At 35.0% G+C, this 26,753-nt stretch overlaps 1 protein-coding gene across 1 annotated transcript in view; it reads right to left on the bottom strand.

Annotated features, from left to right (window-relative positions):
* Window positions 1–26,753, bottom strand: part of Nrk (Nik related kinase) — a 98,529-nt gene that overhangs the window by 8,320 nt on the left and 63,456 nt on the right. The window contains exons 14-26 of the mRNA XM_021153380.2: window positions 25,153–25,251; window positions 22,786–22,853; window positions 21,148–21,263; window positions 18,618–18,715; window positions 17,072–17,409; window positions 15,690–15,951; window positions 13,777–13,930; window positions 12,528–12,599; window positions 10,510–10,653; window positions 8,328–8,486; window positions 5,468–5,568; window positions 3,424–3,573; window positions 488–623 (exon numbers count right to left, since the gene is read on the bottom strand). Of these exons, the coding sequence (XP_021009039.1) occupies window positions 488–623; window positions 3,424–3,573; window positions 5,468–5,568; window positions 8,328–8,486; window positions 10,510–10,653; window positions 12,528–12,599; window positions 13,777–13,930; window positions 15,690–15,951; window positions 17,072–17,409; window positions 18,618–18,715; window positions 21,148–21,263; window positions 22,786–22,853; window positions 25,153–25,251 (1,897 nt within the window). The remainder of the gene's footprint in view (window positions 1–487; window positions 624–3,423; window positions 3,574–5,467; window positions 5,569–8,327; window positions 8,487–10,509; window positions 10,654–12,527; window positions 12,600–13,776; window positions 13,931–15,689; window positions 15,952–17,071; window positions 17,410–18,617; window positions 18,716–21,147; window positions 21,264–22,785; window positions 22,854–25,152; window positions 25,252–26,753) is intronic.

The raw sequence follows: 26,753 nt of genomic DNA, 5'->3' as shown, positions 1-26,753 counted from the left end.
GAGGGAGAGGGAGAGGGAGAGGGAGAGGGAGAGGGAGAGAGAGAGAGAGAGAGGGAGAGAGAGAGAGAGAGAGCAAAGGAAAGGCTGTCATTTATCTTATCATTATACCCTTTACCCTCTCTAATACTTTAACTATTTGAATATTTTCTGTCATCTAGTCACCAAACCTTAGGAACGTAAAAAAAATCTCAAATTAGTTATTTTAATTTCCCAGACCAGCAGTCCTGCACTGTTTAGGGGTGTAGTCTGTAAAAGTAGGGATATACCCATGTTGCCATCTGGGTGGCAAATTACAAGTATAAATGACTTCACCCAAATACCACTCTATAAAGTGGCCAGACAAAATTGAAGTATTTTTTTTAATGGAGAAAACTTTAAATTACCCTTCGGTGTGTTACGAAAAAGAAACAATCCAGGAAAATGTATTTAGGACATATATTTTTATCCTGCTAAGATGGCTTGAGAGCAAAAGAGCCTTTGTACATACCCACAGAAGACGGTATGTCTTTCCACACGTCCAGGATCTTCTTGAGGAGTTGTTCATTTGCTTCCTCTGAGGCAGCATCAGCATTGAGGGAGAGCATCACACCAAGTCCCAAGCAATCAGGTAAAATGACGACATTCTGTGGGATAATGATTTCCAGTGACTAGGATGATCTTTCATAAAGACTTTTTTGTGTCCAGCATTTTATCACTATTACGTTAATCGAAGCAACTATTACTTAGCTGAAGACAAGAAGATGTCCAAAGTGCAGGGGGGAAGGTAACCTTCGTGTCTAACGTCAGTGACACGAAATAAACATTTTAGAAGGGTCGGTTTCCTTTATGGCTCAAAGCCATCAATTTTAATATTCTCTTACTTTTTTTATTTAGGATAATCAGTTGGGGAAAACAGAGATTTATTTCTAACACAGAGAACTTTCTTGAAATGCTACACAAATTATTGTGTATTTTAATGGGAACAAATACAATCTGGAATTTCAGATTTATTTCAGAAATTAAGCAATATTTTCATAATGTATGTGTGACCCAAGCAATAAATCATATACAATAATTCTTGCTCATTGACAAATTCATGAAAAAAAGAAAATTAAACCTAAAGTAGCTTGAGCTTAAATATTTTAAGGGGCAACCTTTAATATTGTTTATGGCTTATTGTTTATTTGCCCCCTTTACAATAAAATGTAGATTTTCTCATTTAATTCACATGCTAAAATAATCCCAATATAGAGTTCAGAAGTATTTGTTGTAGAATAAGGAAATAATAAGAGAAAACTAAGCATTTGTAAACGTCCAGATATATAAATGGGGTGAAATCTGCTTAGAGCTTAGATATTATGACATTGGTGGTATTTCTCTGAAAAATAAATGTGTTCAGAGCTGTTTCTCTAAATTAGCAAGTTACTGGGGGAAGGGAAGGTAAGGTCAGAAACTATACTTGCCAAAGCCAGCGTACTCAGGCCAAGTGCTTGAGGCCATGTCTCAGCAACAACAATCCTCAAAACTAAAATGGGAATCCAGAGGCGAAACGCAATTTTAATGCGTTCCCTGGGTACGTGCATGAGCAGTTGAATCAGAAAACAGATAAGAAAGAAGGAAAGAAAATTCAAGAAATACAGTTTTCTCAAGAAAATCTGTTTGTAATAAACCGGGCCCGCTGCAAATCCGGACAGCCTCTGAGGTAATTCCCTTGCTTTCTCAGATGATTTCTGAAGCAACTGGATACTTTTCAGCACGTGTAGCTCTCCTGCACCACCAGAGCCTTTGTAATCTAGCACTTCTGAGAGAATAGTATTTTTAGGACATTCTCTTTCAGATGACACCCTCCTCTGCTTTAGAGTAGAGTCCTTTCTAATTTAGTGGGTCAAGACACTGGGGAATTTGTCTAAAAATACGTTTGCATATATATGAGGCATCCTAATTAGGTCAGAAAATGATTTGTAACGTCTTTTCTCATTCTAGGTTCAGTTAATTAACTGATTGTTCCTAAAGCAAATAATTTCCCTGGTTATTATTTAGATTTAACTTTCTTCAGTGATTTTATTTTTCAAGCCAGAGAATCATGTATCCGAGTCAGGCCTCGAATTTGCTAAAAAGCTGACGATGGCTGTAATTCTCCCATGCTTTTTGCCTATACTTCCAAAGTTATGGGATTACGCGCATACACTAATATGCCTGTTTGGTTTTTCAATAAGTGTAAACTTAACCCAAGTTTTAAAATATTCGCTGTTGTACTGGCTTCTGAGGAAAGGCTAGCTGTTCTGATAAATCTAAAAGGGATGAAGCTCCAGGGGCAATTAACTGAAGAATAATATAGTTATATCACAGTTACTTTGTGAATTTGGCTGAGGTTGTATTTAATATTTTCACAGTACAAGCAGGGTAAGCTGTATATATAGGCAACTACTAGATCATTAGCTAATGATTGTTAGCTTCATCTTTAAAGATGTCTTCACCAATGTTTTGATGCTTATTTTCTGTAGTCTTGAAAATTGTGTTATGAGAGACACAGGTTATATTACCAAAAAGGTTCACAGTATCACACAAATGGCGAGATTTAAAATCCATACATACTTTGTTCAGGGATTTTACATAATGATAAGCTGCTAAAATTTTAATGTTCAACAAACTGAATACTAAGAAAAGATGAAGCAAAAAAACTGCTAGTAAAGGCATTCCTTTTAAATATAAATTCCAACAGGAAAACTATCATTTCCACCATTAATATATGCATTTGGTGGACTATGAACTATGATGTTATGGTCAAGATTTTTATATTATGTGCAACCATTCATGACTTGAAAATACTGTGCCATTACTTTAAAAATGCTGAATTTTTCCATCAGAAATTCTGGAGTATAATGAATATAATAAATTCATTTTTACAGAATTTGCTATCATCTATAGCTAATGCAATAAAGAGGGGAGCACATATAAGTATGTAATACTGTTATTGATTTCTTAACAAAATGTATTAGTATATTACAGGGCATAGAAATACTAAAGCCAACTGAAAAGTTTCTTAGGGTCAATGAATATGAATGCACAAAGATAAATGGATAGTGAATGAAGAATACAAAGCCATTAAAGGAGGCAGACCTCAATTAGTTCCAGTTGATAGTGGCCAGTTGATGGTTTGGGCATAAGATTATCAGATCTGGTTAATCAATAGAAGTCTGGATTTTAAAGGTTACAAATCATTATGGCCAAATAGTAGCTGTCTGAGGAGCACATTTAGATATCTGAAGTATGAAATAATTAGTGAATTTTCCTTATGTGTCAACACTTTCTGACATACTTAGGTTACCTGTTAGATCTTGGCTGCAGTCTAAGTTGTACCTTTAAACTTTTGAGAATTTTGATAATCAGGAAAATTCAAAGTGTTTTACAATAACTTCTAGGATACTGAAGGTATTATCTTACATTATTTGGCAAGGTCACATCAGACATAACTTCAGATTCCGCATCGATGATATGATATCCATTAGCTGAGCTGAAGAAAATCTTCAGTGTTTTCTCTGAACCAACAGCCAGGTCAACTGTCAGTGGCTTAAGATCACGAGTTGGAAACACCTGAAAACAGAAAAGCAAATATGGCCCAAAGGCCAAAATGACATGCTGACTAAGGCAAACTTTCCCTATTCTTTTGTCATATTTACAAGTGTATGTGAGTCAGATGGCTTTTTTTTATGATTGATTGAATGATTATGATCCTGGGCATTGAAATTAGGGCTTCACACAACCTACAACGATCAAACTGTTAGACCCCTCAGACCCATATATGGCCTTGTTCTCTTGTTAGCTGTCCTGAAATTCTTGCCTTGAGCTTCAGCAAGTGAAGGAGCTCATCTGGTCTCTTAAACCGGTTCGCTGGATCAGCTGCCTGTATTTTTGCCAATATTCGTATATAGGCTTCATAGGACATGTAGTCTCCTTCGGAGTCTGCTGATTGGTCAATGCATACTTGGTAAGGAATGAAAAAGGCCATACACATTAACCCTATGGTAGACAGACTATACTCTAAGACTCCTAATGTTGACAGTCCAAGAAAACAAAAGGCCAAACACATCTGATTGGCCTGATTCATTGCTGAGATCAGATGATGGAAAGGACTGAGCATTGTAGGATTCACAATAACATGGTTGTAAGATGGGCATTAAGGATGGAGGGAGGACTTGGACAGAACAGGCTAAATGTACAGATGATATTTCTCTCTTTGTTTTCCAGTTCCATACTAGGTAGCGCTGACAAGTCAGAAGACACCCAAGAATTATTCCATATCCAAATGTTGACAGCTGAGCCAAGACCCAATTTAGGTAGACCAGATAAGGGATGCTATATCTGCCATGGTAGACTGTCCATTTGGTAGTCTAGTAGCTATACTGGGAGTAGTCATATGCATTATACCATGATCAGTGTATACATGCAATGTTTGGGCTCAAAAATTAGAACATATAAATAGATCCTCATGTAAGATACAAATGTATTTCATGACTACCTTGATCAGGATATGCTCCTATCAGTACTCGGGGAAATTTATATGTAGACCACGTAGTTCAGTATCATTGAGACCATTTGTTAAAATCAGATTCTCAGGCCCCACTGCAGACGCACTAACTCAGCCTGGGGTTGGGTCTGAGATCTAAACATTTAACGAAATGCTCCCCCTGATTCTGATGCCCGCAATAGGCAAGATTAAAAAAAGCTATTTGGGTTTCCTAAAAATCTATCCTATTTAAATAGAGTTCTGGCACATTGTATGTAATTTATCCACAGTCCTCAGTTTATGGGGAGTGAACAAGATCAGCAGCAGTTTGGGCTACTAGATGGTTAGTTTCTGTAGCTGATCCATAGAAGTTCAGTTTCATCAAAAGATGTCAAAAGCACTGGTGGACCTACCCACTGTGCTCCAGAATAGTTCTTCAGAGAAGCATGTTTCACATTGGAAGAAATATAGACCTCCAGTTCCTCCCCCCCCCCCNCCCATCTGGTGTTGTAATGATAGTTGGAACAAAGTTCTTCTTGTCCCCCTTCAGATGTGGCCTCCTTAGTATCACTGCATCTCTTCTTTCTTTCCCTCTGCTCTCCAATCCCACCCCCACCTCATGATGAGAGTACAGGTACTTTCCCCACATCAGGTCATTGGGGTGGCACCTGAAGCCTGAGTTTGGGCCTCTAGAAGAGAAGATCTTCATGTTGACTACAGGAAATGGGAGAGGAGCTGGTGGGAATGTCCTGTAAGGGGAGGGGTTAGGGAATTCCCTCATACTCTCCCTGCTGTGGCGCCTGTGGATTGTCTAAAAAAGGGTTAAATGATAATTATTGACATGGTATATTCAAATTGCAATAACTGTAGCCAAATGGTATATATTTCCACATCTATATTCCATCTATATAAAACTACTATTTTGCTTATAATGTCTTCTTAAGAGAAAAAGAACATGATGAGAGTGAAATGGCCACATACTTTAATGGCAGTGTTTTCATCAAAGGATTTTGGTGCCCATGCAAAGAGGTGAATTGATGACTTCACAGCAACTGCAATGTATGTTGTTTCTTCATGTTGAACTGTAATGGCAACATACAAAATAGTTATACCTCAGAATTAACAAGGATGGTCACGTGGTTATATATATTCTCACAAACAAACAGCACAACCTTAAGAGCAAAAGCTACATTATTTGTAGAATAGTTACACAAATAAAATATTTTAAAACAATAGGAGTACCGATAAACTGAATACATTTGACATTCAGAAAATAAACTCTGCACATATGAGCTCAGTAGCTCTAAGACCATTCAATAAAGAAAAACAAAAACAAAAACAAAAACCCACAGTGCCTTAAACACATGGTGCTGAGACATATGGTAATGTATAGGCAAAAGAACAGAAAACTACCTTACAGCATACACACAAATTAAGCCAATATGAATCAAAGACCTAAATGTCAGAGCTTATGCTACAAAAGCATAAGCAGTAAACAGAGATAAATTTTAACTTTCTATATGGCAATGCATTCTTACATTTGAAAAAAAATATATATAAGTGATACAAGAAAAAAAATCAAGCTTCATCAAAATTTAAAACTTTTGTGCATCTCAGGGCATAAGACAATGAAACTGACCTTGGTAGTATCTGCCTATACATTCACACTCACCTATTTGGAAGTCTTAAGAAAGACTTAGGACTGCAAGAACAAGGCCTGTCTTTCCAACTTTGTGAGACCCTGCCTCAAAATACAACAGTGGCTGGAGATATAGCCCAGTGATCAAATTATAGCCTTGTATGAACAAGGAACCACAAGTTCAGTTCTCAGTATCACAAAAAAAGGGGTAAAAGAAAAATTAAAGAAGAAAGATACAAACAAGGTATTTAAGAAAAATATTTGCAGATTATATATCTCATAAGAGTATAGTATATGGGATGTAGAAAGTTCCTACAACTATAATGCAACATGAATGAACCTTGAGAACATTTATTCTAAGTGAAAGAAATCTGTTACAGAAGACCACATAATACATGGAGATATTTCCAATAGCTACTGAGATAAGGTGAATCCATAGAGAAAGAAGGTAGGTGGATGTTTATCCAGTACATAACACCAAGTGGGAAAGGGGAGAAGGAATGAAGTACTGAATGCCTGCAACGAAGGGATTACAGGATCCTTTGGGGAGCCAAAGCTGAACGTTTTTGTAAATAATATCATAGTAATAGCTATTTAACTCTACAAAGACATGAAAACAATTGAGTTGTCCACTTAAAAAATACATTTCACAGTATATAAATAATTTCAATAGAGCTATCAAAAAAGTATTATACAAAGCACATGCTTGTTTTATGTAACATCCTCTTCTTTGGCTAGACTATGGATTGTGTTCTGATTCTCTTCAATATTCTGTCTTTCATCATATATTTGTTCTTTCTCTGATATCTCCCCTACTATTCTACTTGTCCATGGAATGAATGACTCTTGGTTTTCCTGGGTAGTAGTACCATTGATTGGAATGGATTTGTCCATTTACCAACAGTTCAACTTTCCAAGGTAAACATCTTTGTAAACATCTATCATTGAGATTAAAAATTGCCAACTTAATAAAAAGTAAAAGTCCTGAATTTAACATATTTTACCTTGGTAGTTATCATATTTATATAATATGATTGCAATTTATGATAGAAATATTGTCTTGTGAATACCCCACCTAGGTATCCATCCCATAATCAGCCCCCAAACCCAGATACTATTGCATATGCCAGCAAGATTTTGCTGAAGGGACCCTGATATAGCTGTCTCGTATGAGGCTATGCCAGTCGGTGCCTGGCAAACACAGAAGTGGATGCTCACAGTCAGCTATTAGATGGATCACAGGGCCCCCAATGAAGGAGCTAGAGAAGGCACCCAAGGAGCTAAAGGGGTCTGCTCATGTCTCTAGCTGCATATGTAGCAGAAGATGGCGAGTTGGCCATCATTGGGAAGAAAGGCCCTTTGGTATTGCAAACTTTATATGCCCCAGTACAGGGGAACGCCTGGGCCAAAAAGTGGGAATTGGTGGGTTGGGGAGCAGGGCAGGGGGGTATAGGGAACTTTTGGGATAGCATTTGAAATGTAAATAACGAAAATATCTAATAATAATAATAATAATAATAAACAAGAAATATTCTCTTGCTATTCATATAATGTGATTTCAGCAGTCTTTTATCTACATTACCCATTCTGCCTGAAGGGTCAATTGTTTTAGAGTAAAAGGAAGCTGAGAGAAGAGGATTTGATTCAGAAATGGAAGAGCATTCAGAAATGGGCAGCATTAGTTCATAATTGTCGACATCTGCCAACAGAATTCAGAGGCCAAAGGGAGTTATTACTGTGTTTACAGAGACATTCATGGAGAGATACAGGATATGAAAACATTCTATAGTGAAACATTAAATATTAGGAGCAAAAGTCAAGAGATCACAGAAAACCTCCTTTGCAGATTCACCATAAACTTTTGTGGTCATAGTTTATTGCTATTCAGAGGGGAAAAAATACCATCTCTTACATCTCTGCAAGTTGCTGAAGATACATCAAGGACATTTATAGTGTGGAAACTATTACTTCAATTACTACGAGTGACTAACAAAGGAAGAAAGAAGTCAACCACATTTAACGCCCAGAGAGAGCAGTTTCAGCCAATAGGTCTGATTATGTAGAAAAGGCCAGAGAGATGCCTCGGTGACAATCACTCTGTGAATTCTTTCCTTTCCTCATTTTGTCTTTTGCAGTTATGAACCTCTCCACACGGAGGAAAGCAGAAACTATACATCAATATTAAATGTGAAATGGACGTACGGACACTGAAGTGTTCACAGCCAATCAACTTATCAATAGCTTTGCAAGCTTCCTCTTTCTTCCTCATCGCCTTCTGCCTTTTCTTACTCTTTGGATCATTATTCAGAATTTTGTTCCTCAGCCAAGACAGATGATACACGCGAAGTCTGTTCTTGTTGCCTGGTAGGAAAACATGATGGCATTTCAATTCTTTTATTTTCTAGATATGCAAAGATGTAGGGTACACTGCCCTTTAAACGAAATGTTCATAAAATAAAAGTCACTTTTAAAAACAGACATATTAGAAGATACTTCTGTCTCAATTCCAAGAAACAGTTGGATTCTACTAGCTGTCTTTATGCCTGTCTGAAGTGTATCTAAAATAATTCACTGGGATACATTAAGACTGTGTTTAGGAAACAAACCTCATTACTATTATTATTATAAAGCTTCTTTTTTATATATTTATGATGCATGATGTGGTATTTTAATTCATGTAGACATCAGGAAATGAGCATATTTATTACCTAAATTTTAAAACTGTATTTATGGTGAGTACATTGAAATTCCTAACTTCTGACTATTTTCAAATATATAATACCCTGTTTTCATTATGTTTACCTATTGGGCCATAGAACAACAAAATGTTGTACTTATTTAGCCTTTACCGATGATCCACCTATTGACTTGCATCACCTTTCTTCTCCCTTCCCATGAATCCAGCCTTTGGCAACCAGTCTGTTCTCAGTTGCTTTTAGACAACGTTTAAATCTTTCTTTTACTTTTGGAGATTATAATTATATCATTTCACTTTCCCCTTCCCTCCCTCCAGGCCTTTCCTTATAACACTCTTTTCTCTCTTTCACAGCCATGAGCTATTTGTCATTAATTGTTGTTATATACAGATATGTATATACATGGCTATTCCTAAATATATAAAAATAACCTGTTGAGAAAATTTTTATATCCTGCTCATGTGTGGGATTGTCTTTAATTTTAATTTCCTAATAAATAAATCTATCAAGTTCTTATAATTTAAGAACTAAAGGTCCTACTATTGAATTTATCAATTTTTCTTAGCCACTTTAAGATTGTTATAAAAGTCCCAGCAATAAGAATCTTATTTTTGAGACCATGCTTGCCTCAAACACGGAGATCCACCTTCCCTTGCCTCCTGAGTGCTGACACCAAAAGCATGTGCCACCACACTCAGCCTACAAAGTAAAATTCTCAATATGATCGATTTTACTGTGTTTTAAATAGGGAAATTTTAAAGAGGTCTTAGTCTTCCAAAAATTATACATATTATTACTTGATACTTAACTGGTAAAATAAACTACTGAATAACTTCACATTGCATCCTTGAAAGATTTTTTTCCAGAGTAGCCTTAGAAGATTCTCATCTGATGATGATGTTTTTATAGTATTTGACCTCTTGACCTCATGACTGCCAGTCAAGGTTCTCCTCTCTCCTCTTTTCATATGGCACCACTCAGTCTTCTGGTCCTGTTCACTTTAGACTCTCCCAGATGCCTCTGTCTAGGCCCCTGGCTATGTTCTCTCTTGTATCTACAATAAATCCCCTCCACCATAGCTAGGAACAGTCACAGCCTCCTTTACTTATCTCTTTCCATTCATTTAGTAGTCACAATTTAACACCAACTTATTTGGTTTTCATTGTTCAAGTTTCAGGCCTTGACTGATCAAGATCATGGAAATCCACTAATGTTTGGGAAAGGTGTAGGTGTCTTTAGGGCATCCATTCTTGTACCTAACCCTTGTCTGTATGCCCTTGTAATAAGGTGGAGACAGGTACAATTCTCTTTTTTTATCCAAATAGTCATTCATTTGGTTGGTTGTTGTTCCAGACACATCAAAAACTAGATGGTAGATATCGGTGTAGTCCCTAGTGCACGTGATTACAGCTCTGGAGTTTTATTAGAGACAACTCTGAAAGGAGCTTTCAAGGATGCAAAAGTAGTTTTCCTGATCTCCAACCTAGGTTATGTGAATCGAGATCAAAAGGATTTTGTTTAAAGTCCAAATGGATACGAAACTCCAGGTAGGAGATCCTGCTGTCCCAATTAAACGTTATAGTTCAAGTGTTTCCCTGTGAACACTTTCACCTAAGAAAGCCTTTAACCCAGTTTGCAGTTCAATTACCCCACATAATTACTCAGTTAATTTTAGGTCTTAAACAAACCAGAGATGGTAATCAGCAAATTGAGCTGCTCCACGACTTGAATTTGACGGAATGGTCTTCGCTTTATAAGTTTAACAATTTCTGCCTTTCCACTTCGGTCCATCAGATACAGATGAGATTGGGTGCCCAGCAACAAATTGACTCCTGCTCAGATGCAGACACGGAAAAGTGATTAGCTGTTTTATTAGCGTATATCAATTCTACAGAATGGGGTTTCACTATGATGTTTTTAAATGTATCACAAAATTTAATCAAGATCACACTCATTACTCCCCACACACCTTATTTTTCCTTCTCCCTCCCTCTGGTCCTCTCCATTCTACCAGTAGGACCTTAAAACAACCTAGAGCTTACATAGAAGGCAAAATGTGCTATTTGTCTTTACACATTTGGCTTATTTCAACAATCAGTTATCAACTATTTTCCTACACACATAATTCTATTCTTTTTCCCAGCTGAATAATACTCTACTGTGTACATGTGTATTCCATATTTCTTCACCCTTTATCGATTTTCTAACTAAATATATGTGTATAATTACTTTTGTAATTTCACCTTGCTAATCTATATAAAGATGACTTTTTATCAATTCAGGCAAATGTTTATCTCATACTATCTCAGGCCTTATTTATCTCATATTATTCAACTATGTACATGCCTATCAGAGTATGTCCCCTAAAATGTGTAAATAGGTATCCATATACAACAAATATTCTATCTTCCTTCCGTCTAATGTGCCATAGGACATACAAAATGGTGTATATATCATAGCACTATTTTTTAATTGTCAAAAACATTTCTAGAATCAGTCAGCTCTTCTGAAAGTTACCTATACATAGACAGTTGCTGTCAGTTCATTTTCTAGGCATGGACTATATTTCTGAGTACTTGCCAGACTGAAGTGGCACATGCCATATTGTCTGAGCCACTAAAGTAGCAAAACATTGAGAATGACGATTTTCTTCTGAGGGCATCAACCCTAGCATTGCATTTACTGGTTTCTGGTAAGAAGACCACATGTTTAGGGATGAGGATAACTAAATGTGTACATTTTAACGTTCTAATTACAGTGCTTTGTCTAAAGACTCCAGTTGGGACCCTTTCTCCTCCTTTCCAAGTAATCCTTTCTACCCTGTTCCATGCCCTGGAGTCTCTCTTGGGACTGGTTTCTGATGCACAGCAAGATCATTTCTTCACAAATTGAAAAATAAATTGCTGGTTTCTATTTTTCATTTTTAAAGCACATCTTCTGTTCAATTATACATTAGGTGAAAATCTACGAAGTGTTAAGTTAGAAGTTAGTGTTTACTTGGACCTCTTCTCTGCTATTAAGTTACTTTATAGCAAGTACTATGAAGACTATCTTAGAACAACATATAATCTCAGCCCTACTGATAAGGTCATACCAAAAAAAAATCAGTTGAAAAAAACGTGTTAAATTTAAGAAAATTTATAGAGAAAAATTATACATACTGTAGACTTAAAATTTTTAAGACCCTACAGAACTCTTTCTTGTAATAAGTGTATTCTAAGTTAGAAAAAAATAAACTCAAATTTTCAAATAATTAGAATGAAGTCTAAGTTTGTATTTCACTCTAGTTAACACAAGCTAAACAAAGCATAAAAGAGAAAGACATTAATTCAACAAGCCAAATCAACCCTCAACCAATTATTATAAATTTATTTTTAACGTATTGGCAATGGTAAATATGTTTTACTTCCACGAGCTTTGAAAGTTTTCTACACAAATATGAATTTTAAAAAATAATCTGTCCCTGAACATATGGCCTGCCTGCATGTGGATCCTGCTGCTGGCCTCACTGGAAGAGGATGTGCTTAGCCCCACAGCAACTTTTATGTGCAGGATTTGGAGCAGGGGTGCTGATGATGACACAGGTGAGGCTGGAACCCAGGGAAGACTTGCATGCCTGGGCACTGGAATGAGGGGGCTGATATTGGGGTGTAAAGTGACTAAATGAATAAATAAATAAACCCTCAGTTCAAGAAATCAAACTCACCCCACAAAGAACCACAGTAGACCTCAGATGAGAACTCCTTTTCATACACATGTAGTATTGGGCTGTTATATGCTGGAGAGACAGAGAGTGGGTTAACATTGACTGCAGATGGTAGCTTAGCTGCTTTTTCAGGCACCTCAACTAATTCTACATATACTGTAAAGGGGGAAGGTATTGAGACAAATCACTGGTCTGTATACTAAACATGTGACAAGTATTTCCATCATGAAGATGTCCCTCAAAGTTTGGTTTTCTTATTGCATTTTATCTTTTATGTAAGTTTTTGCAAGTTCATGTTTTCCTTTTTTTAAAATTAGGTATTTTCTTCATTTACATTTCCAATGCTATCCCAAAAGTCCCCCATGCCCTCCCCCCACACTCCCCTCCCCCCCACATTCCCACTTCTTGGCCTTGGCGTTCCCCTGTACTTAGGCATATAAAGTTTGCAAGACCAATGGGCCTCTCTTTCCACTGATGGCCAACTAGGCCATCTTCTGATACATATGCAGCTAGAGACACGAGCTCTGGGGGGTATTCTTGGGCCTAGCAAACACAGAAGTGGATGCTCACAGTCACCTATTGGATGGAACACAGGGCCCCCAATGGAGGAGCTAGAGAAAGTACCCAAGGAGCTAAAGGGAACTGCAACCCTATAGGTGAAACAACAATATGAAGTTTTTGCAAATTCTTAACACATTAGAAAATATATGTTATAGTGGTTAAAATACAACGCTAAGTATGAATGTGATTTGTGGATTTTATAGTAGTACAAAACCAATAATTGAGTGAAGGACTAAATTTCTCAATTGCAGGTCAAATCTAGTCACCAAAAAGATTGAGTGACAGGTAGGTAGGATAGCAAGGGTCTGTGATCCCAGGAGGATGAGGAAGTCAGTGCCAGTAAGTGCTATAGAATGAGCTCAATTCCATCCTGGTTGCACAAGACTCCCAAAAATCTAAGGAAAAAGATAAATGTATATGTATGTGTATATGCAAATGTACATGTATGTTTAATTTACTTATTAAGGCACATATGTTAGGTTTGTTCTCCTACCATGTGTGTTTAGGGGATTAGACTTAACTTGGTGGCAAATGACTTTACCTTCTGAGGAATAATTTTTTTCAAAGCACGCATAAATCTCGATTTATACCAAATGAATATTCAATCTCTGATTCATTACACATTATGAATTATGGTATAAGCAAGTACAAGCATTCAGCATTGAAAGATCACAAAAGAAATACTCACAGATGTCACTCCCAAAATCAGAACCTCTAGGAGATGAGCGTCCAATAGGAAAACCCATTGTTGATGATACTGGTCTACCACTGTTTTGCTCGCCATCAAGGGATGTGATGTCCAAGGCAATTGAATCTGAGGTCTCAGTTCCACGATCTGATTCCTAAAAGGAAGCCAAAGACCCAACTTTTAATATACCTGGAAAAATGCTATCAGCGACTTGAAAGTTTAACCTGTAATATATATTCTTAAATTTTCATATCTACTAAAAGTATTCAGCAGTATCATCTGAGAAGTAAGTTTATTATATAGAAGGAGCATTAAATTGCCAAATATACAATTTCTGATGTAATTTTTGCAGAAGTAGATCAGGTACTATGCTAATAACCTTAACCATGCATCTCCATGAACAGTTACTACAACACAATAAGGTATGTGCCATTATTGCCTCTGATTCAGTTATAAGGAAACCAAAACTTAAAGAAATAAAAAGTTGTCTGGGTCAGAGAGCTGGTAAGTAGAAGATCTAAGTAAGGCTTGAAAGACTCTGACCCCAAAGTATATGTGCTAAATAGTTACTTTGAAAAGAAAAGCACGGCATGAGGATATTGCATTTGTTAGTTTAAGATATCTACAGAGCTGGGTCTCATGGCATAGGCACGAGAATCTAATGCTGGCCCATGGAAGACTGTTCTTGAGAGTCTTAGGCCAGCCTGAGTTATACAAGTTATAGGCTAAGATGGGTCTATAGAGATAGACTCTGATCCTAAAACAGTAACAAAACAAACACAGGAGAACAAAACACACCAAAAAATACATGGCTTAGGAAAAGTGAGAGCAAGAAGAACCTCTGGAGACATGGGGACAAATGATCAAACAAAAGATGGAAAACAAAACAAGCAAAACAAATCCAAATTATAAAAATCTTAGAGTAAGTGTATTTCACTCTAAGTTTTGCATGCTTCCTTTTAAGGAGTATGCACTTAATGATAAAAGCCTCCAAACGTGGCAATACTATATTTTATCTGTGGAGGGGACTGAATAATCAGGAGAAGAATTGGGAGTTAATTATTCGGGAAGATAAAAATGTATAGGCCTAGATGTCTAGCATCGGAAGTGGAAAACAGAAATGTGCTATGGACATATACACAACAGAATTTTATTCAGCCACAAAGAAAAATGAAATCATGAAAATGTCAATGTATTGTCTGTGTGTGTAAATTATTATATTAATGGGTACAATCCTACTCAGAAGTGTATTTCCTATCTTTATGATACACACACAGGTCCTAGATTTTAATTTATACATATGCAAATACATACATATATGTGTGTGGATAGTATAGAACTAGAAGTGATTATGAATGAGAGGGAGAAAGATTTTAAGGAAGAGTAATGAGGGAAAATGTGCCAAGAGAATACACATGACTTGAGCGTTAAATGGAGGCAAACTGGATACAATTGAGGGGAAGAGGAAGGGAAAGAAGAGGAAAAGCAATAAAGACAAAGGATGTGGGAAAATGCCATCATGAAAGCGAAGCCTTTATGTGCTATACAAATACATAATGCTAATGGTTGCATAATATTGTCCATGTCCAAAAATGTTAGTGATTTACAGACTTAAAATGAAAAAAATTCAGTATTTGTATTCTACAGCTATAAAGAATCTTGCCATCTCCTTGAAATACTATCCCAAGTGTATAATCTGACATAAAAGGACAAAATACATCAGATTCTCTCCCTTGGAAGTCCATAGGAACCATCACATTGTATGTAGTAAAGATCCTATGCACTTATAATTTAAATAATTTCAGGATTTGAGGTAAAACGTTATAATCAATGTTAAATACCTATAACATTACATATGTGTTGACATACATTTACAAGAGAAGTATATATTCATTATATTATATATTCATCACCTCATGTTCAAAATCTGGAAATACATGTTGATCCCGTCCGAATGCTCCATTCTCTTCATTCCTTCCATTGGCCTCCCTGTTTCTGTTACCTCTTCCATTGCCCCTATTGGCTCCATGGTTTCCAAAGGCTGCACCTGCTTCAGCGGCAGCTCCATGGAAAGCTCTGGCTGCATCGTCTCCATAGGCTCCAAAAGCTCCCCTGTTTAGATTACGTCCATCATTATTACCATTTTTCAAGATTCCCGCTCTGGGATAATTTGCTCTGATAACAAGGAGAAATTAATAAAAGAAGGCCATTTAATACAAACACAAATCAAAGCCACAAAAGGAAAGAAAAAGAGAAAATTTCACACACACACACATCATGTTCAGGAATGTTTTTGCTTTTTGTGAATGCTTTTGGTTGCATACAGACATGAAAAAGTCCCCAATGCTTTGCCTTACTACATAATGATTTCAGACTGTTAAGTCTGTGTCATCATTGTGGAAACAGAGGAAAACAACTACATTTTATGTTGTTAGGTACACATAATTGGGTAGCTACAGAAAATGCTAATTTTCTCAAATAGATAATTTACTAATAAATTTTAGTCACATTTAATGATCAACCCCATAATAATATTAGAATCTTTCAGTATTTTATTTTATGTTAATTTGAACATATGCTTTCACTCATTTACATATATACAAACAGCTCTGCTATAGACACCTTGAGCAACTACTCTCATCAGAAAGTACATGTAATATAGACTTCAAATGTTAGAGGATAAGTAAGAGGGTCACATAACCAGTGTTTATAAACACTGTTTTTTACATGCTAGTACCTTGTTATGCATGGAACACACTATTAAAAACATGTCCCTATTGTGATCATAAAAGAAAAGCTGTGTGAAAATGGAACTTTTAATAGATTATTTATTCTGGAAGATCTTTTTGTAACTTCTCCACCAATTAAATGAATAAAGATGATATTAAGTCGATCACATACATGGCAAAATCTCAACTCTCTGAGAAAGGCTTAACTATGCTTGCAAATAGTAGTATAATACTTCATTCTTTTTACCTATTTTTCCTTGTGATTTTATAAGGGAAGGAGATTTAGTGGGATTAATTTTAAGAGAAATCTCATACAGTCTTTGTTATCAAGAAACTAATAAATAACTGTAAATTGTATATGCATTTTATAATATATAAATATTAAAATCAGAACTAAGTATTCTAACTTAGAACATTTTAAAAAAAATTATAATATGGAACATTCACCACTATGCAAGTACAATTCATTAATTCTCAAATGTTATGCTACAGTTTGAAATAAACCAAATATGCCAATCGTTCCGAGTTTATAAGCATCTACTGTGTAATAAGAGAGATGAACCAACCTTGGCCCATTGAAAGCAGCACCATGATTACCATCAACGTCTCTACCATTGTAGCCAGCAGCACCATTTGCTTGATCAAGCTGGTTATTCATGTCATCATGGCCATTGGCACCATCACGAGGATCTTCATAAGCACCGTTTGCAACTTCATCACCATGAGCATTGGCATCAGCATCATAGAGTTCTACATAATCACCATCTTCTTCAGGTGGCCGAGCAGGACGTGTAGGCATTATCCAGTCATCCCAGAAGATTTCAGAGAGTGCATTATAGCCTACCCATTCATTTGTCAAGTACACAGGAGGTGATATTTTCCCCACTTTAAATCCATCTGGAACCTGTGTGCACAAGAAAGGGTAAGGTAGTCTCTAAAAGTTTCTCTCTCTTTTTTTTTTATAACAAGTTAACATTATATTCTTTATTGAAACAGATGTCCACCTATTATATCGAGAAAAAATTTTAGTGAAATGAGTTGCCCAAACCCAAACTTTATTAGTTATTAGTGGACATTATAGATCACATGGCACAATTAACTCACTGTGTTATTAACCCTACTTGCCTGCTGAGGAGTAGACATTTGCTTTTGATGTCAGGCAGTATGCTCTAGATAAAGTCAGTTATTTCCTTTTGTTTTATCCTAACACTAAGATTAGGGTATAGCTCTTGAAATACATAGGTTATTTTCCCAGTTTTGTCTGCATAGGCTATATATGATCTTAAATTATTTCAAATGCCTCCAAAAGCAAGCAAATACAAGTACAGTTCTGATGGTAGGTATAGATATATGTATGATAGAATAGGGGTATTATGAAAATTACATAATATGATCTGAAAGCACATTGAAAATATTTAGGGAGGCCTTTTGCTTATACAATCAGAAGACAATATTTTTCTCTAATATTTTATTTGTCTCCTTATCTAGGAAATACTATTAAGCAAAAGTTGAAAATGTGACTTATACCTCTTGGTCATAGATTAGTCTGGATGTATCCATTTGTTAATGTTCTTTCCTCTATATTCTATTTCTATTTTGTGTGGTAATGGGATTGAACCTGGAGACTGGAGTATGCTAGGCAAGCACTCTACCACCAAGCTATATCTTCAGCACCTCTCATCAACACACTTTGATACAAAGTTAAAATACAGAACTGTTTGCTCTTTCCCCATTTCAATTTTAACTTGCAAATTTTGTATCCTGAATACTTGCCTAACAATATGATCTTTTTATAAAGGCTAATACGACACATTTAAACTCTTAACTCTTTCTGTGTATGAGTGGTTGCCTCTATGTAGATATGTGCATCGTGTGTATGGCAGGTATATGTAAATGCCAGAGCTGGGTGTTAAGTCTCCTAGAACTAGAGTTACAGATGACTGTGAGTCATCAGATAAATTCTGGAAAACCAATCCTTGTCTGTTGCTGAAAGAGAAACAAGTGCTGAGCCATCTGTTCAGTCCATAACCTCAAGGTTGGAAGGTCAGAAAGAATAGGTCAAACCAAACTGATGATAAAAATACATATAAGTGTATCATGATATAAACTTACATGGATATCAATCAGTAACTTCTGATCAATAGTAGAATAAGGGGGTGATGACTGGGACTTCCTCCTAGTCACAGGACTATCCTCCTCAGAAGATGAGTCTATGAAATGCCAAAAGTCCATTAGTAACAACAGAGATTTCACAAGTGCTCCCATTTTTGTAGTGGATTAATTCAATAGCTCACTGCTCTCTCTCATCCTTTGCAATTAAATTGCAGAAATATCACCTTATATTTAAATCCTCATGTGCCATGATCCTGAATTCTGCTTTCAAAAGTAGTAGCAGACTCAAGTTTTGTTTGTGCTGTAGACATATTAGGCATCTTTGTCTTAATATTTAGTGTACACTTGGTATATCTATGTAAGAGGGTAGACAGTAAGACTTGTAAGCATGTAGATCCACTAGAAATCAAAGACTGAGAAAAGGTAAGTCTGAGAGTACCAGTGTTCATTTATACTATCCAGTAGGAAAGAGGTCCAAGACGTAATGTGAAGATGAATAATTCTTGAGTGTGTACTGCAATATTAAACCTCCCCAGTTTTAACCCAGTTAATATAGTCCCAAATAGTTCAATAAAATGAAGACTGAACTAATAACAATTACAAAACTTAACTGTTTCATGAAACTGGAAACTTTAGAATAATGATTTGAGAGATAACTTTCTGTAGTGACAGAAATATTCTGTATCTGCTCTATCCTCCATGCCCCATGAACATTTTAGAGTACTGAGGATTAACCATTGGACCACCAGGAAGCTACTGAGCATTTCAAATGTGGCCAGTGCACCTAAGAAATAGTTTGTTAAAACATTTATTAAATTTTTCTTTTAGTTTTCATTTAATAATCACATGTGACATGGCTGTTTACTGTCACATTGGACAGCCCAATTCCATTATGATGATATTTCTATTTAAAACACAAATTCTTTCACTTGGTCAGTAAATTTTGTTGTAGTAAATAATAAGTTGTTTCAAAAACTCAGTGCAAATGTTTAATAGGTTCAGAAATTAGTAAGGTTTAGGTGAACATATTTATTATAAGAATGCTTCCTAAAGTAATGATTTTTTTCTTAGGGATATCTAAGATAAATACCAATGTCCCCTCCTTTATCTGTAAATTTACTATACATAGCCAAAGTCTAGACACTACAAATAAAACCCCTTGTATTTATAAATGCTGTTATCTTTTGAGAATGTTATATTCCATATTGAAGGATGTACATTCTTGCCCTCCAGTACTGTTGTAACCTTGCTATTTATTATTTATTCAGAAAGTAATACTTTCAAGTCTTTTAGAGTGGTCATAGACAAATGATAAAGGTTGAGTGTCCAGTGATTTCTCTGGCACATCTACAGTGAGTTGATTTTTTCTGTGGGGAAGTTAAACCTGCTGGGAACCTCACGTGGCCTTTGTCATACACACAACAGTGTCTGAGACCTAAAAGGTTTGGTTATTATTTGCAGAGATAGTACTGCTTCCTTCTCCTGTCAATGTTGATGAATTATTTTATTTCAAAAAGGCAAGTGAATGGACCATAAAATTTATGTGTTTGCCATGTTTGAGCAAGATCGAGGCCGATCAAAACAGAAGGAAAACATTCCTAAAATTCGGCCTGATTTTTTTCAAAACAGGATTTCTATGTGAAAATATACTTTGAAAACAACTGTTTCATTATATTAATCTCCTAAAATGGACTAAGGTTTTAAAATTCAGATATTTTAATATCTGGTCTTATATAGCCCTTATAATAAAAACATTTAACAAAAATTTGTATGATAACTTTTTACAAATAATGTGAGGGCTTAATAAGCAAATGTCCTTTACTTAAACATATCTTGCACACTTAAAAGTGGAAAATGTCAGATTTTATGATCCAGTGCACAATTTTTGCATTTTTCATAATGTTCACAAATATATAATAGTTTAAAAAATCTCTGAAATAGACAGCACTGTTTGATTGTAAATGATACTGCAATTTTTGAAGCTATCTTAGTATTTTGCTTATTAGATGTGAATTCTCTATCATCTGGCCACAGTTTACAGTATGTACATGTGTACATGGTGTACAGTATCTTTACTTTTGATTTTGAGTTCATCATATTGCTTTTTTATGAATATTTTACTATACTAGGTGAGTTTTAAATTACAATTATTTTTCAAATATTTTGAATAAAGCCACAAGTTTGTAATATTTCATAAATATGTAATGTTGAACACGTCATACTTTCAAGAGGTGAAATCAAATGACCAGGAAAAGTTGTCCTCACAATTATTTGACTTAGTGTCATAAAAGTAGCCTCATACACTTTGGCTAGTTGAAGAGTGGTTTCTCAAGGTTTCATGCATTATCTCATGTTGGATTCCATTTCTCAGAGGTCCCCACTGATCACTCAAACCCCAAATCAACATCTTGTCTTAATACTACTTGGCCTACCTAACATGTTCATGCATTCCTTCTTGAAATTCTTCTATAGTTCTGACATATAAGCTGTTAATATTAGGCCTACGTTGAAACTTCCCGTTTTGACTCACCTGATTGTGCTTGAGAATTCTGAGGATTTAGGCAATTCCTTGGTCGGATGTTCATGGGCTGCTGCTGCGGCTGCTGTGGCTGGGCTTCTTCCAAAGAAGGCTCTTCCTCACCGACACTAAATGACAGAGAGCACAGGGTTAAGGAAGGTGTATTTAGCATCCTGATAAGCATATAGGGAAGTTTTATCTTCATCTCTTAAAGCCATCTGTGAAAGAAACTTAAACCAAACCCAAAGAAAGAAAAAGTTTCTCCCACAGGTGTTATGTAAAGATATAAAGTCACAAGATTTAAAAAATTATGTCATAGGGCTATGCTTATTAAATATGAATTCTCTATCATCTGGCCATAGTTTACAGTATGTATATCTGTACATGGTGTACAGTATCTTTACTTTTGATTTTATGTTCATTCATATTGCTTTTTCATGAATATTTTACCATACTAGGTGAGTTTATAATTAGTAAGTCCAAATTAATTTACTTAAGGGCAAAAATTGTTTGGAAAACCGATTAAAACATATTTTTTTCAGTGTGTGTGTTTGTGTGTACATGTAACTAGAGGTAAAATAAATGTCACATTGCATATATGAAAGTCATAAAGTCAATTTGTGGAAGTTGATTCACTCCTTTGACTGTGTGCATGTTGGGAGCTGGACTCAGGTCAATGTTGGGCTTGAAATGATGTCTTCTTACCTGCTGAGCCACCTCGCTGACCCTGTCTTAATATCTTAATATAAGGAATGGTCAATAAATATTTAGTCAATAGCAAACCTAATGAACTTAGACTAAAGTTCTCTCCACTGTGAGTCCAGTCAATTTTGAAAATTGTCTTTCAAACAGAAACCTGACTTATGGAACATAATCTTTGAAAATCACTGAAATCAAGAATTCTACAAAGATTAAAATTACAACAAATAGTTTCTATGTTGCATATGTGTTCATATGTATATATGTTGCATATGTATTCATATATATTTATATATCATTTGAAATATAAATAAAAGAAATATCTAATAAAAAAAAGAAAAAAAATCCATAAACCTTGTTATGAGGAAACAAAAAAAACCTAGTTAATATCTATTAACTCAGCTACAAAGGATTTTGCAAATATATAAAAAAATCAAACTATATATACACACGTGTATATAATATATGCATATATATATGCATATATATATATATATATAATCTTATTTATAGGACAATGATTCATATGTTTGATTGTGACCACAGAACACTTTTTGGCTTTCCTATTCTGTGGCATTAGCTTCAGCATTTATCAATAATTTCTATTTTATTATGTTGTACATGTGAGACAAGTCACCTGACATGTATTAAACCCTATGGCAAAATGAGTATTATCAAATAAATTATTGTGATCACTTCTATTTCTGCATTCTCAAAATTGTTAAGTAATTATTGAATTGAATCACATGGACTAAACATGAGCACTGTTACTGGAAGGTCTTGTTATTGGGTCACCAAAGTTAGGTTTTTAAATATAAGCCAATTTTGCCAAATCGTCATGATGTTAGTGACAACTACATTTTGATTTCACACAAAAATTAATGTCACAGAAACAAAATTCTGTTTTATCAGTCTCACAGTTGCAAATAATTTGAAAACAGGAACACATACCTTGGAGAAAATTTCACACGATGTGTGCGATTCCGGTTGCAAGGGATAGGAGCAGATCTCTCCTGGACCTTAGAGATGCAATGCAATTGATTGATCAAATTTGTTATCATAAATGCTTTTGAGTTACTAATTTATTTGAAAATTGCATTTCTTCACATATATTTCCCAAATATCTAACTTAAAAACACAACCTTTATAAACTGAAATGATTTTTATAGTTATAATCTTAGAACTAATTAACAATAATTTCTGGTGGTTTCTTAGAACCTTAGTATAGGAGTAGACTCTGCAAACTATGTAATCAAAAGTTTTCTTTTTATTATTGAGTAATCACTAGCCCAGAAAAGAATAATAGCTTTTATAAAATTTTACAAAATGAAATCATGCCGGGTATTAGTGCTACAGCACGACTTTAATCCCACATTCAGGAGGGAGGATTTCTGAGTTCAAGGCCAGCCTGGTCTGTAAAGAGAAATCCTGTCTTGAGAAAGCAAATCACATCCACTTCCCCTCCCCCACAAAAAGAAAAGAATTTAAGTTCAAACTCATACTCTTCTTATTACACGTCAGGTGGCTTATTGTGGGCCATAGCTAAAAATTACTGGGAGGAAAAATAGCCCTCTAACACTAAATGTGATAAGGCAGCACTCTGGCTCTGCCTGCCCTGCTAGCAGAAAGGAATGTTATTTTGTTGATATAAGCCAGCATTGTATGCATGTGCTCTTTCTTGAATATTTTACTACATCGGATGAGTATAATTGACTTAGAGGCTAAAAGTATTTGGAACACCAATTATGCCATACTTTCTCAAATAAATTATATTGACTTTGTGTGAATGATAACCTTAGAAAATGTAGAGTTAGTTTAGAAGGGTATGAGTTAAGGCAACACAGAGACACTATTGACTATTCTCATTAACTAACACAATACAACTCCTGATCCCTCTGCAAATATTTAGTCTTTATAATTCAATACTCTTAGTCACACAAGATTTAGTTTCTAAAAAACTATATTGCAAAAGCATTGACAATTTTTTATCATGGACTTCTGTGAGGTATCTTGTGCTGATGGTGTACAACAAATGTGACCCACCATCACTAGAAGAAAGTCATGGTTATTTATTTATATACTAAATAATTCCAGTGACCAAGAAGAATGGGAAATGTTGGCTGTTACCAACCAAGTCATGATAATGCCACTGTCTCTGCATAAGAAGTGAACTCACAACACCATATACATGCTGTAAATATTATTTGATGTGGTCATCAAAACCGAAGTCACTCTGACATCATTAAATTTTTCATGTGAGAGAAAATGAATCATAGACTGACTTAGATCTGTGATAAATAGTCTATCAAGGACAGACAGAACCGAGGTAAAAGATGTATGGTTATGTCCCACAGTGAGCTACTCACATTTTAATATGAAATAGTAGATTTAAAAAATTCCTGAAAAGCTTTCTTGCATGAACTATGTGTATATGCTAGATATCTTAAATGAAATAAGTTTGGAAACTGAAGAAAAAAATCAAAGTGAGGTTACTTGCCAGCAATGATAAAAACATGAGCTCTCAATGGAAAATGAGAAAGTGTAAATTAGTATCTGTCACTGAACATTTGACAGCTTATGAATACTCAGTTACATTTATGGTAAACATTGGTAATGCTGTTAAAATGCTGTACTGATATTGTGAAATGGAATGTAAACGTTTGGGAGAATCTATATACACAGTGAAGTAATGTTTTCCAATTGGTGAATAGATGAATTTAGAAATCATGTGTAAGTGGAATCTCTATTCAGAGTACAAGACAGGACAATGAAGTTTTGGAGATACACAATATTTTACTTGGACTATTTTAGATTCTATTTTTATAGTTTGGGCATTTACCAATGAATATGCACAAGTATTTGAAGGACACTCTGAAGGAAAATCTACAAGTCACAATTATCTGAAAAATTTATATCAAATTCCTCTTTTTAGCCATCTCTAGGTACTAAGCCAGCTCATACATATATTTCAAGCAAAACAACATATGGTCACAGATTGAATTATGAAGTAGATATGAACATCCAGCTGTTTTCTATTAAGTAAGACAGATTAAAAGGATACGAAAATGGGAGAAAATGACATCTGTATAATAAAGTTTTGGGGAAAATAAATATTTTTTATTTATATTTACTCATTATGTTAAATGTATTTATACCTTTTTGGCTTTAATTTTCAGTAAGTTAGTGAATGACATACTGGAAAAGCTTTACAGAATTCTTGATAGTTAAGATTATAAAGGGATCCTGAGACCATTAAGTTTAAGAGGCACTTTTCTAGGTACTTATTAATGTCATAACAACTCATACTGAGAACTTTACCTCATTTCCTGCAGCATGTGCAGCGCGTGGTTCTATTTGGACTTCAGCCTGAATTGAATGAAACACTTCATCATTGTCTGATGAGTCATCTTCTCTGTCCTTTGAAACAAAAAATAATAATAATATAAATATTTAAATCATTATGAGTGTGCAAGTGAGAAGAACAACAGAATCATCTTATTTTGTAACCATGACGAAAAATTTCCAAAGACGTACAAATTATTTAAACCAGCAGTTTCTAATAATTTTTGGTTAAGGATCCCTTTTAAAATCTAAGGAAAAGTACAGATTGCCAACAGAAAACTGAATGCAGACACACATTTGCATACAGTTTGGGGTTAACTGCTGGTTTCCTGAAGCTTATCTTTGGGATCCAGATTAAGAATATGATTTAATGCTTGATTAACACATAATCACAACCTACGGTTTCACATTTAGTAAGCTCTTATAACTCTAAAATTTGGCTCTAAATAGAAGAAGATCTAGGATATAGAGCCCAACCATTCCTCCTAAATTAAGCTCCCGGAGTTTAAGAAATTGTTCAATCAAATGAATCAACCACTATTATCTCTTCCACATACAGATTATAATGAAAATATATGCATCTTACATACTGGTATGGCAAAGCACTCAGACATGTCTATAAATTCTAATTAAATTTCACATATTTCAAAAGAACTGTGACTTTTTCTGTCGTCTAAAGAATTTTATTTCCTTTATGTATTCCATAAGGAAATATATGTGTGTGTGTGTGTGTGTATATATATATATATATATATATATATATATATATCACATATCTGGATATGGATGTCTATGTGAGAACTTAGGCTCATAGTATGGCTAACAATTATTAACTGACTTATTTCTATTTTGAAGTAGCTTCTCACATATATATTAAAAACAATGACAGTAAGTATGTTCTCTGCTGCTAATATTGGGCATATTTCCAGGATAAATACAAGTCTTGTTCAATAATGCAAATCCCATTAGCTCTAATTGGTTTAGAGAGATCATTGAGAACAGTCATTAGCAAGTTATATGCCTTATTTCGGGCCACAGATCATGGTTTCAGACTCATACGAGTTCTGTCTCCTTACATTCTGGGAAGGAGGCGTCCATTTGCCCTTTTGGCTCACTCTCCTTTCACTTTTTAAAATCCTTTCTATGTAGAAGTCCCAGGAAGTTACCAGTTACATAATTGGCTTCATGTACACAAACCCAAATTATAACTTATCTAGATATTCGGGAAAGGTCCACTTGTAATTACTACATCAGTTATTATTAAGTGGATATGATTAATCATCATATTACATTTCCTTTTATATAAATGAATACTGAAAATTACTAGAAAACAGCTGCTTTCCTAATCTATATTGACCTTAATAATTGGCTTATTAAACCTATAAACTATTCATTGTTAAATTAATAGTGCCACATAAAGTTCAACCAAGTCTGTCAAATTTTATCCACCTACATATGGGAGCTTTGAAGTTTTATTGACTGTTCTTAAATGGGAAGTCAAGTTCTACTTGTTCCCTGGTCTGTGCAGTCACATCATTGAACAACTACATAAAAGCATGGGAATATTAAGAAGACAA

Source organism: Mus caroli, chromosome X (assembly GCF_900094665.2).
Source record: "Mus caroli chromosome X, CAROLI_EIJ_v1.1, whole genome shotgun sequence".
In the NCBI taxonomy this organism is placed as follows: domain Eukaryota; kingdom Metazoa; phylum Chordata; class Mammalia; order Rodentia; family Muridae; genus Mus; species Mus caroli.
Note: the sequence above shows the minus strand (reverse complement) of the source record. Positions and strands in the feature narration are given on the sequence as shown.